At 43.6% G+C, this 12478-nt stretch overlaps 1 protein-coding gene across 6 annotated transcripts in view; it reads left to right on the forward strand.

Annotated features, from left to right (window-relative positions):
- Window positions 1-260: 260 nt before the first annotated feature.
- Window positions 261-12478, forward strand: part of MTA3 (metastasis associated 1 family member 3) — a 156574-nt gene continuing 144356 nt past the window's right edge. For 5 of the 6 annotated variants that reach the window (XM_064164040.1, XM_064164042.1, XM_064164039.1 and 2 more), the window contains exons 1-3: window positions 261-390; window positions 2458-2525; window positions 4313-4406. In XM_064164040.1, coding sequence (XP_064020110.1) covers window positions 363-390; window positions 2458-2525; window positions 4313-4406 — 190 coding nt within the window. In that variant the 5' untranslated portion in view covers window positions 261-362. The remainder of the gene's footprint in view (window positions 391-2457; window positions 2526-4312; window positions 4407-12478) is intronic. The other variant, XM_064164043.1, reaches the window with a different exon arrangement.

The following is a 12478-nucleotide window of genomic DNA, read 5'->3' on the forward strand; positions in this document are numbered from 1 at the left end:
AACGCACGTCCACACCCCGGCCCGCCTCAGGCCGCCCTACCTGCGCACGAGCGGCCAGCCCCTACCTCCGAGCCGCCCTGGGGCCGGTGCACAGTGGGGGAGGGAGGGGAAGCAGTGGGGGCGGCTGTTTAACCCTGTCCCCGCTGGGCGGCTGGGGAAGAGGCCGAGACGACAGCGCCGTGACGCGCGGCGCTCTGTCCTGTGCCCGGGCGGTGAGGGGTGGCGTGGGGTGGGGGCGAGCTCGGGGCGAGCTCGGGGCGGGGGGGCCCGCGGGAGCCGGTCCTTCCTTTCCGAGCCCAGCCCGGCTCGGCCCGGCCCGGCCCAGCCGAAGCGGTGGCAGGAGAAGGGCGCTGAGCGCGGATATGGCGGCCAACATGTACAGAGTGGGAGGTATGTGGGGATGCAGCAACGCCCGCTTGGCGCCGGGGGGTCCTGCAGACGGCAGCAGACCTGGGGCCTGTCCGGGAGACATTGCCGCGGGCTTTGCGAAAAGAGATGAGTTAGTCGCCTTTGCCTACCGCGGCCACTGCCGTGGCCCCTGCAGGGCTGCCTGACCTCCGCGGGGTGGAGGGACAGGGCGCAGGTTCCTCCCACACCAGCCCTGTACGCCGGGTGGGAAGCTGGCCTTCACCCCTGAAGCGGGCAGTACCGCCCTCCGCGAGGAAGGTGGGGGCAGTACCGCTGTTTTCTGGACCCCTCACCGTGGCGCGGGCTGGGCACGGCCTCCCGTTGCGCCTCTCTTCCTTACCCGGGGAGAGGCGAATAGGCTGCTTGGTGAGTTCCCGGCCCCTTTGCCCGCCGAGCCAGCGCGCTGCACTGTAGTAGACATGCCCGTTTACCAGGGGCGGCCACTGGGGCCGTGCGCCCCTAGCTCGGGGGCCGGCCTCGGCCCAGAGCTGCGGCCTGGACGAAGCGGGCAGTGTGGCGCGGACAGCCGGCTTCCTTCAGTGCCGTTCCTGAGCGCTCCTTCCGCCCTTCAGCAGCGGAGTTTCTCCGCGTCTTTCTTAAATCACTCGGAGATAAAGTAATCGGGGGATTTCTGTCTGCTGTCTTGCTTGCCGATGTGCCTCCTGACGAATGCCCATATAGGTAACTGCTCGGTACTGCATGGAGTGGGTCACTTCGGCAGTAAAAAAAACAACCCATGACAAACGTCTCTTTTCCCATCCATAGCCTAGGTAAGCAGACACTGGTAACTTCCCGCTCCTCTGCTTACGGAGTGAACATAGCTATGTTCCGAGCGCTGTGCCTCAGTGCACCGTTCAAGTTAGGTTTTCAGTAGTTGGTGCTCAAAAAGGTTTGTTTCTTCCTCTCGCCTGGACAGCCTGAGATGAGAAGGAAGATGCAAGGAAACGCTTTATGGTAGTTTGAATCTCTTTCTGCTTCTGTTTAAAATATGCTGAATTGTCCTGTCTGCCTATTCCTTCGTTAGAGTGTTAGTCTTAGACTAGTTTCATCAACCCTTACGCATGAAAGTCCTTGCTAGCGCAGTGCGGTTGAATTCTGGGTAGGATTTGGTTTCTAGGTCATCAGTTGTAATTTTTTTCGTTGTAATCTTAATAAGCAATTGGAACAATCTCCAGAGATCATGAACTTTATTTACAACTGAGCGAGCAAATTACTGGAGACTTTGTAATGTAGGCTCAAACCGTTGTGGAAGAGTTTGATACACCATTATGGTTCTTCCACCTGATGTTTGGGCTTTTTTTCCAATTTTGCTTGTTACAAAAGTCAGATATCAAATGTAAGGTGAGGTTAGCATTTGATGCGTGCTTTTTTGTTTGATCAAAATGAATTAGAGAAAACTATTGAAAAAATGTGTCAATTATTTGCATATTACAATTATTTGAATGGGAGCAGCTTTAAGGATATGAGCAAACCTCCACATACTTTGTGAAAATATTTTTAATGTTAATGATGCTGTTAGAGATTTTGTCCTGAAGAAACCTTGCTAACCTCGTGACCATTGCTGCTTAATGTAGCTTGCATGTTCTCGAACAATGACAACAGCAAACCCAAGTATCGTAAAATGTGCATTACTCATTTGGAGAACTGTACTATCGTGGCACCTGATAACATGACATAGCATATCTTGCAGAAATGTTTATCTCTGTAATATAGAAACGTGCTGCTGTGCTCAGTTCTTAAGTCTTCACTAACCGATTGTGAGAAACTGCTGCTTTTAAATCAAGATACGTGAGGTGTGTGCATTACTGATTAGTGTAAGCTTCAGCACAAGGCATTTATTGTAGTATGACTTTTACAGCACATGTAGTGCAGTGATACCAATAATTTAGAAACAATTTTCTTAAATCTCAGTATAGTTTACTGTCTTAATGTTTATTAAGAAATCTCATCTTTTTAACAGATTCTGTTTAGAAATTTTTTGCACTGATAGTGATGCAGTTTTTACATACTACTTCTGTGTTTCAGTGTCTTTACTACTTTTTATTGCAGATTATGTTTATTTTGAAAATTCTTCCAGCAATCCATATCTCATTAGGAGAATTGAAGAACTTAACAAGGTACACAAATTATCTTCCATTTTCTTCTTTAATCTTTGTTAACAGTCAGTGCACTTATTCAAAACCTGAGAATGATTTCCATCCTGTAAGATTTCTACCGTACTCAAATTTGGTGGTGGTTTGTTTTGAAATTTGCTATGTGTTTGTGTATGTTTAAGTTACTGAAATGTTGCTATGTGATATCCTGTAATTGTGGCCTGTTGCCTATGTAAACTCTCAGCTGATTATTCCTGGTGAGCTGGAATATTCTGTAAAAACTTAAAATCTTCTGAATGCTTGAAGAAATGAATTAAGTTGTGTGCGACACTGAATCCATCTGGAGCGTTAAAGGTCGTGTAATGTGTCTGCTTTTGGATATATGTATAAAGAATTAGGTATCAGTGAGACTTTGCAGTGATCAAGTAACAGTAGGTGTCTTTGGCAGCCGTTTATTGCTCTGTTTATTTGCAGTTGCAAATGAGGGCGTGAGACTTGTGCGTATAAAGAGAGGCTGTATTATGTCTACTTTGTATTTTTTGTGAAGAATGGAGGCATTTCTCTCATTTTTCTTTGTCATTGTGCTGTTGAAAGCCATGCGTGATGTTAATTTCTTTTTATTGTGTCATGTTTTCAGTAGTCCATCAAACAGCATTAAAACTCACTGATATGTTCTGTCAAAAAATAATGATCAAAATGCTAACTAATGCAGTGATATTGATTTATTTTCCTGTGGTTAAAAAAGAAATTAAAAAATTGGTTACCTGAAATGGTTTTCTTCTTATTAATGGAAGAATACACTACTTCGTAGTAGACATCAACCACATTACTTGTTAGTGCTTTCCAATATAGCATTTACTGAACTTGTGTATGGCAAATAGTTTTTTACTTTTATTGGAAAATACTATTTTTTTATTTACAGTAATTGAAGTGATGCCAATCATGTCCTGAATTTAATGTTTCTTATCTTTAAACTACACTGCTGTAGTTTAATCTTGCTTACGGTTGGTAGAGCAGAGTCATATATTGATTTTTTTTTCTCTTTTGTTAAAGAGAGTGATGAGGATATAGTCCAGATATCTTAATTGTGAATTACATGCTTTCACTTTAAAAGTATTGAGCAAGCACAGAGATGTTATGTGTATATGTAATAAAATGCATTTGTAATCATTTTACCAGAGATAAGATGCTTGCCTTTGGTGAGGAGCTTAACTGAAACATGATATTTTTCAGTACTGCATCTCAAGTTTCAAATAAGCAACTCCAAGTAATGAACCAGTTCTGTACTTTTCATATGAGGGAAGAGTATCACAGTTCTTCAGATATTAGTAGATTCTTTACATCATCAGACTAAAAAGCATGATCCCTGTAATGAGTCACAAGAGCAAGTGTGAACTAAACAGCTTTTCTATCTTGGAAGCTGCAGTGAATTTTCAAATAAAATGTGATATATTAAATACAATTAAAAAAAATGGCCAGAGTACCTTGAAATAAGCATTTCTGTCTAAAGCTGGCTTGCAAAGAAGTGTTCAACAGCTTGTAGTATTTCTGAAGTAGCTTCATGTTAACGTGATGATGCAATTGCATCCCTAAACCAGCTGATAAATTCTTGGGACTAAATAATTACAATCAGTACTGTTATCTGATCCAGAATTGATATTGGCTTGTGTCTGGAAGTTACTACTTATTTGAGTAACTGTTGATTTCAGCCTGACTGATCATGTGAGAACTACTATTACAGCAGGGTGTTTAATTTGTATTACTCAGCTGAGGAAGGGTGTATTCTGATTTGATTTACCTTTCTTTTGTAGACTGCCAGTGGAAACGTGGAAGCAAAGGTGGTGTGTTTTTACAGGCGAAGAGATATTTCCAACAGCCTTGTAATACTTGCAGATAAGCATGCTAGTAAGTAGATTGCACAGGGCATTTTTCTCTCCCTATCACAGCCTGCTCAGTTTATACAGCTACTTAGAATTGCATTTCTTTGGCATGTGGAATGTATATTAAGCCATAATTAATAGCCAGTTAGAGGCTTATCATTATCTAATACTGACCCTGGTCCTCATAGTTGCGTCTAGGACTTAAGCTGTATTGAAGTGATTCAAAGTCTTAAATGGAGAAAAAAATATAACCTGAAAGATACAACTATACTTCTTATATCAAAGATGAATCTTGAACACAAGCTGATTTAAACCAAAGACCTTAAGGATTTCGGTCTGCTTTTTTTGAGCTAGACATAAAGACATATTACTGTAAAGATGAAAAATTATCATTGGGACTGAAAAATCACTGGAGCTGGTAAAGCTAAATGTAGATATTAATCAGTAGTAGCCAGTGTCGTCTCACTTTTTTTTTAATAACAGAGCAACAGGTAGTAGTAGGGAAAAAAGTTCCATTTTCATAATGATTTTTTTGTGATAGCTGCTATTTGGTCTACACCCAGGGTGGAATATGTTTCCATAACTTTACAATTAAAAATAGAGTTCTGAAGATAAAACCAAAACATAAAAAAACTGAAATATTTGAGAAAATAGTTATTTGCAAAATACTGCACTCTTGATTGTAAATAATTGAAGTGTTACATATGTCAATGTCTGGTATGTTTTTTGCTATATACAGCTGAATAACATTTTGATTATAATTAATACTTCAATTCTTAAAATTAGTACGTGAACAAGTGAGATAGGGATTATAAATCTCTGCTTTCTAATTTGACAGTATGAATTTCTTTTAAAAATGTAACCAAATGCTGCATTTTGTGTGCAGATGTATTGTGGCATAATTAGGTGCTTACAATTTATTTTAATGTTAAGTTCTGATTCACACACGTACCAATATTTCACACAAATACCAAACGTAAAGAGAAACAGACAGCTTTTGGCTTTTATTTTATTCTTTCACTGGTCCTAGAAAAGTGCAGGTGATTTGAATTTGTTATGTAAAGTACTAACTTGTTTTGTAAACAAGCTAGTACGTATGTTATAAACAACTGACTTAATTGTTTTTTTCTAATATAGTTATTTTAGAATTACTGGTAACCTTTTTTGTGGCAGCCTCCCCCCACAATCAGTAGCCTTTTTAGTTCTTCCATGCGAAATTTAAAGAACTTACAGTGAGGTTCACTAAGCTTTACAGCACTTTTTTATTTGTTTTGATTGTTTGTTTTATCAAACTAGTAAAGAGCCAATATAATTGGCCAACATAATTACTGCTGGGAGGTTGTTATTTTTTGAGTTGTCTTCAAAAAAGTTCCAGGATGTATAAAGAAATTGGTGGAGAAAACCAAAGCTTTCCTCTGGCCTAAAATATTTGAAAATACTCAGGCACAGAGGAGTTCACTTGATTTCAAAGCATCTGACACTAATCTGTGAGGAAACTGCATTTCCTCTTTTTTTTTTTTTTGATGCTTCTGGTGGAAGTTACTGAGCATTTTTATTTGTCTACCATTGTTGTATGATGTCGGTATAGATCTGGGAGTAGTTCTATGATCTGACTGTAGCCACTGAAGTCCAGGTTTTTGAAATGTTTCATGGGCCCTTGAAGACATTACATTTCCGCCCTCTGATTTCTGTTACTATAAAATAGTAACAAAAGTCTACAAAATAGAGTTCATGAAAAGGCCAACTTGAAAGCCAAAACAAAGTACCAGCCAGGATCAGCTGCTTCATCCTGTGCAGCCTCCTGAATGTAGTTAGGGAGTTCTGTTGGAAGTGTTATCACTCAGCAGCATTAAGGTGGTAGCCATTACCTTAGGGTCACTGTGAGGGACTAACTCCTTCATACAGTGGAGTAAGGCTTACTTTATGGGGAAGGAGGGAAAAGAGAGAAACAGGAGACAGCAGGCAGTACAAGAGCTATTGCAACAGATGATTGAAGCACGTGAAGTCTTAGAATCATAGAATTATTTCAGTTGGAAAAGACCTCTGAGATCATTGAGTCCAACTGTTGACCTCTCACCGCCATGTCCATTAAACCATGTCCTGAATCGCCATGTCTACACATTTTTTGAACTGCTCCAGTGCTGGGGTCACCCAGTTCATGCAGGAACCGGAATGACTCTTTGACACCAATGTGATGCATAAGTCGAACCTTTATTGCAGCTAAAAGCCGCACTTATGTAGAGAGCTAATACAACGTGTATACTTCTGATAGGTTACTTAGCTGTCCACACACCCTAGGAGCAAATCTGTCTGAGCTTTAGTCCCCTCACACAGCTAGCTTTGCAACTTCTTTGCTAGCTTTTTCAAGGTTATTTTTTCTGAGGCTGCGCTCCTTATCTCTGTGTCCTGATGTTACCCACTTGCTCTCCTATTTCAGACTACTCAGCTCTGCCCAAACCCTAGCACTCCAGGTACGAAAACTGTACCACCTCTCTGGGCAGCCTGTTTGAATGCCTGACCTCTCTGTAAAGAAACTTTTCCTAATGTCTAACCTAAACCTCCTCTAGTGCAACTTGAGACCATTCCAGCTTGTTCTATCACCTGGTACTAGGGAGAGAAGGCCACCCCCCACCTCAGTGCAGACTGCTTTCAGGTAGTTGTAGGGAGTAGTATGGTCTCCCCTCAGTCTTTTCCAGACTAAGGAACCTCAGTTCTCTCTGCTGCTTGTCATGAGAGTTGTTCTCCAGGCTCTTCACTAGCTTTGTAGCCTTTCTCTGGACATGCTTCAGCACCTTAGTGTCCTTACAGTGAGGGGCCCAAAACTGAACATAGTATTTGAGATGCGGCCTCACCAGTGCCGAGTATTATTTTGCATGTTGTCAATGTACATGAACATCATAAGAAGTGTCAAACACTCCAGGAATGTCACAGAGAATGAGGCTGTTAACATGCCCTCTGGTTTTCCAGAAAGCATTTATATTTGGCGTTCAGTAGCTCCAAGTGCCGGGTGCTGCACTTCGGCCACAACAACCCCATGCAGAGATACAAGCTGGGGTCGGAGTGGCTGGAGAGCAGCCAAACAGAGAGGGATCTAGGGGTGCTGATTGATACCCACCTGAACATGAGTCAGCAGTGTGCCCAGGTGGCCAAGAGAGCCAGTGGCATCCTGGCCTGCATCAGGAATGGTGTGGTCAGCAGGAGCAGGGAGGTCATTCTGCCCCTGCACTCTGCACTGGTTAGACCACACCTTGAGTCCTGTGTTCAGTTCTGGGCCCCCCAGTTTAGGAGGGACATCGAGATGCTTGAGCGTGTCCAGAGAAGGGCTACAAGGCTGGGGAGAGGCCTTGAGCACAGCCCTACGAGGAGAGGCTGAGGGAGCTGGGATTGGTTAGCCTGGAGAAGAGGAGGCTCAGGGGAGACCTTATTGCTGTCTACAACTACCTGAGGGGTGGTTGTGGCCAGGAGGAGGTTGCTCTCTTCTCTCAGGTGGCCAGCACCAGAACGAGAGGACACAGCCTCAAGCTGCACCAGGGGAAATTTAGGCTTGAGGTTAGGAGAAAGTTCTTCACTGAGAGAGTCATTGGACACTGGAATGGGCTGCCCGGGGAGGTGGTGGAGTCGCCGTCCCTGGAGCTGTTCAAGGCAAGATTGGACGTGGCACTTGGTGCCATGGTCTAGCCTTGAGCTCTGTGGTAAAGGGTTGGACTTGATGATCTGTGAGGTCTCTTCCAACCCTGATGATACTGTGATACTGTGTGATACTGTGATATTTCAGTAGTGGAGCAGGCTAGCAGGTAGCAGAGAAAATAGTAAGAAAATGGGCTTCACATGAGAGGTACAATTTAATAGATTTAGTAGTTGTGCAGATTACCATGTAATACTCCCAAAGATATGCAAAACTGAAATGTGTTTTCTTTTCATATGTCATCAGATTTTCTTTATATATGGTTGCTGTTGATTAGTGGTATTCTTAGTACTCAATTCTAGGAAAGACAAGAGGATTTTTCCTCCCTTTTTAATGACTGAAGAAATGTGACTTTGAAAGTTTAATTTTTTAGTATTTTTCTCAAGTGCACATAGAAATAATACGGGAGTAGGCCATTCAGATATTCAGAAAAATACTATGTGTGTGTAGACTGTGCTAGTTTGAAGCAGGCTAGAATGTTTTGTTGAGAAGAACTAGATTACAAGCTGTAAAAAGAAAACAATGGTGATGTCTACTTCGCTCACAGTCTTGCTGAGAAGTATAGGAACAAGAAATAAAAACATTAGATAACATTCTCTGTACTTCACTCTCCCTCGGGCTGCCGACTGAACTGCATCTAACTTCACCCTCCAGTTTGGGCTAACCCGCTTTGCTTCTTAACTTCTGGCCAAACCTCCATTCTTCCTTGGGACTGGGGTAAGGTTGAAAGGGGTGGTTCAGAACCCCTCCTGGGGACTCAGGTTTCTGAGAGGGGGGTTGTGTTTCTGTATTACCTTTTTAGCTTGTATGTTTCTGTCTATAACTGTATATACTGTAAATATCTGCTTGTGTATTGTGCCAACTGTAAATACAAGCTTCATTCATATTTCCAGAACCTGCTGAGTCTAGTCTGGGTGATTTCTAAAGTGAGGGGGGAGCAGGGAACGCCTAAACCTTCACATCTCTTTATTTGGCGTTCCAATGAGGGGCAAATTCATTTTGAGTGATTGTTAATTAACTCTGGGAATCAGAATAAAGCTAATGAAGAAGCTGTTTTACTTAGTGGGGGCTACTGTGTGGCCTATTTTCTGTTTTCTTGTTTATAAACATACATTTTTTGGAGTTGAGGGGATTTCATCCTTAGTTATGTTGGATCCAATGTCACTTAGACTTTCACCAGTAACGTTACAGGCAATGGAAGTAGTACTTCTACTGCTTTATCTGCAGCCCTTATGAGAGTTATCTTACCTAAAACTGAGATGTCAGATCCTTGTTCAAAATTTTATTCACATCAGACTGTGGCATTTCTGTTGAGAGTGATTTTGGGTCTTGTAATTCGATTTTCATATTAATTTTGGCGTTATGTAAGAAAAACTTGAGTGTGATGCCTTTAAGAACTAAAAAATTGTCTGCATCCCAGGCAAAAGATAAACAATGTACCAGTGTAAACCAAAACAAAGATAACTCAGGGGCACAACAAGGAGCTACCACTACATCTCTTCCTTCCCAAGATTCTGGGAAAGCTGCCAATGTTCCTCTCGGGAATGATAACATGGCAGGATTCCCAGGAGTACAGGGAAATAATCAAACTCAAGATGTTCCCTCAAGTAATAACACTCGTGCAGCCAGCTTGAATCCCCAGGCAGCAGACAAAAAAGACTCTACCTCTAAGGCAGATCTGAACTCACAGGCCTCAGGCCAGACCCCCGATAATTCAAACCTGCCAGCAGCCTCGTCAAAGTCTGTCTCTGTGCAGGGCCTCTTGGCACCTGCCAAAGCCCAAGCTAAGACACCACGTTTGACAAAGAGTGATTCAAAAGATAACTTAGGAGAGGGGACCTCTGGTGAGCAAGAGGAGGAAGAGGAGACATACAGTCTTGGAGATTTGGCAAACATGCTTAGATCCCAGTACTCTGAAGAGAGGAGCGCTGTGAGGTTGGCTGCCAAGAAGGAGGATGGTTCTGATGGGTTTAAGAGTGCTCTTAGGAAAGTTCTGTTTCTAGGCCAGAGACAGCCATATCAACAAGAGGAAGAGGAGAAGGATGACATCCAGGACTCCAACAATCCCGGCAGAAAGGTCAGGGAAGTTAGAAAGGAATACTCAAAGGGAATCAGGAGAGCCAATCCTAAGCTGGCTGGTGAGATGCCGTACTATGGATGCCAACGCTCTGCAGGTAGGAGACAAGTCTGCCAAGCAGCTGGGACCACTCACCAAGGAGAGTGGAGTGGACAAATACCTAGCAAGTCCTCTTGGTAAGGTTAGCTTGTGGACACGCCTTCTGTTGGCTGTGGCTATGAGATATCCTTCCCGAGATGATCTGCCATGGTCTGCCAAGAAGTGGAACACCATTGAGCAGGGAATTAAGCTTCTGAAGGAGTTTGCTGTGAAAAAAGTGTATTATGGAGATCATAAAGATGTGTGCTTTATGGCACACATGAGCCTGATGACATTCCTCTTGGAACAGATCAAGCGAGAAGTAGTCCATGCAGTGGGCCTGGGACCTGTGCGGTCTGGTCCGGACATTAAGAACATTCTGTACACGGCTGCCAGTGACAATGGTCCAAATTGGAGCCTTCGGCAGAGAGCTAAAAATGAGACACGTGGTTGTCCACTTGGTTTCTGGGGTCGTGGCTCCAGAGGTTCAGAGGCAAATTGCACCCCAACAGAGAAAGAGATACTAGCAGCCTGTGAAGGAGCGAAAGCAGCTTCTGAAGTGATTGGAACTGAGTCACGATTGCTTTTAGCTCCTAGATTGCCAGTTCATCACCACATCATGCCACAGATGCAACCTGGTCTAAATGGATGGATTTCATTATCCAACGAGCACGAATGGGTAATCTTGATCGACCTGGTCTGGTGGGGGTGATCACCAACTGGCCGGAAGGCACAGACTGTACCAAACCTCCAGAGGAGAAAATAACCCATGCTGAGGAATCTTCTCCCTATGGTGATCTCTCTGATCAGGAAAAGAACTATGCTTTGTTCACAGATGGTTCCTGTCGTCTTGTTGGGAACAAGCGAATATGGAAGTCAGCAGTCTGGACTCCTACCAGGAGAGTTACTGGAGTGAGAGATGGAGAATCCAGTCAGTTTGCTAAGGTAGAAGCTGTCCAACTTGCTCTTGATGTGGCTGAACGTGAAAATTGGCCTACCCTTTACCTCGACACCAACTCATGGATGGTAGGAAATACTCTATGGGGTTGGCCAAAGGACTGAAAAAAGAATGGTTGGCAGAGGAAAGGGAAGCCTATTTGGTGTGCTGATCTATGGCAGGACATTGATGCACGACTGGAGAGAATTCCAGTGAAGGTGCGGCACGTAGACACACACATGCCCAAGAGCAGAGCCACTTAGGAACACCAACACAACCAGCAGGCAGACCAAGCTGCTAAAATTTCTCAAGTTGATACCAACTCTGATCTTGACCTTGATTGGAAACACCGAGGTGAACTGTTCTTAGCTCGGTGGGCCCATGATTCGTCTGGACATCAAGGCAGAGATGCAACATACCGATGGGCTCGTGATAGGTCAGTTGACTTATCCATGGACACTGTCACCCAAGTCATCCATGACTGTGACATCTGTGCTGCTGTGAAGCAGGCTAAGTGAATCAAGCCCTTATGGTATGGTGAGAGATGGTCAAAGTACAAGTATGGTGAAGCCTGGCAGATTGACTACATCACTTTACCTCGATCTCGTTCTGGCAAGCAGTATGTGCTAACGATGGTAGAAGCCAGCACCGGATGGCTGGAAACCTATCCAGTTCCACATGCTACTGCACGTAACACCATTGTTGGTTTGGAGAGACAGATCATGTGGAGACATGGAACTCCAGAGAGAATCGAGTCAGACAATGGTACTCATTTCAAGAACAACCTTGTGAAAAACTGGGCCAAGGAGCACGGTATTGAATGGATCTATCACATACCCTACTATGCACCAGCTTCAGGGAAGATTGAACGCTACAACGGTTTGCTGAAAACCACCCTAAAAGCCATGGGGAGTGGAACTCTGAAAAACTGGGACAAACATTTAGCACAAGCTACCTGGTTGGTAAATTGTAAAGGTTCAGTAAACAGAGCAGGACCTGCACAATCAGACTTGGTCCAAACAGTAGATGGTGATAAAGTTCCTGTTGTATGTGAAAAGAATCTGTTAGGGAAAACTCTTTGGGTATTTTCTCCTTCATGTTAAGGGAAACTTGTCTGAGGGGTGGTGTCTGCTGAAGGTCCTGGTCGCACCTACTGGGTAATGCAAGTGAATGGTGAAATCCAGTGTGTGCCACAGAGAAATCTAACCTTAGCTGAGAGAGTCTAAATTCAGAGTGTATAATCCAAGCTGTTAGGAGTTTTCTGTTCTAGGTACCATCGGTGTCCAACACTGAAAGAATCTACGAGAGAATCTGCAGTAC

The sequence above is a fragment of the Pogoniulus pusillus genome, chromosome 25 (genome assembly GCF_015220805.1).
Source record: "Pogoniulus pusillus isolate bPogPus1 chromosome 25, bPogPus1.pri, whole genome shotgun sequence".
NCBI lineage: Eukaryota > Metazoa > Chordata > Aves > Piciformes > Lybiidae > Pogoniulus > Pogoniulus pusillus.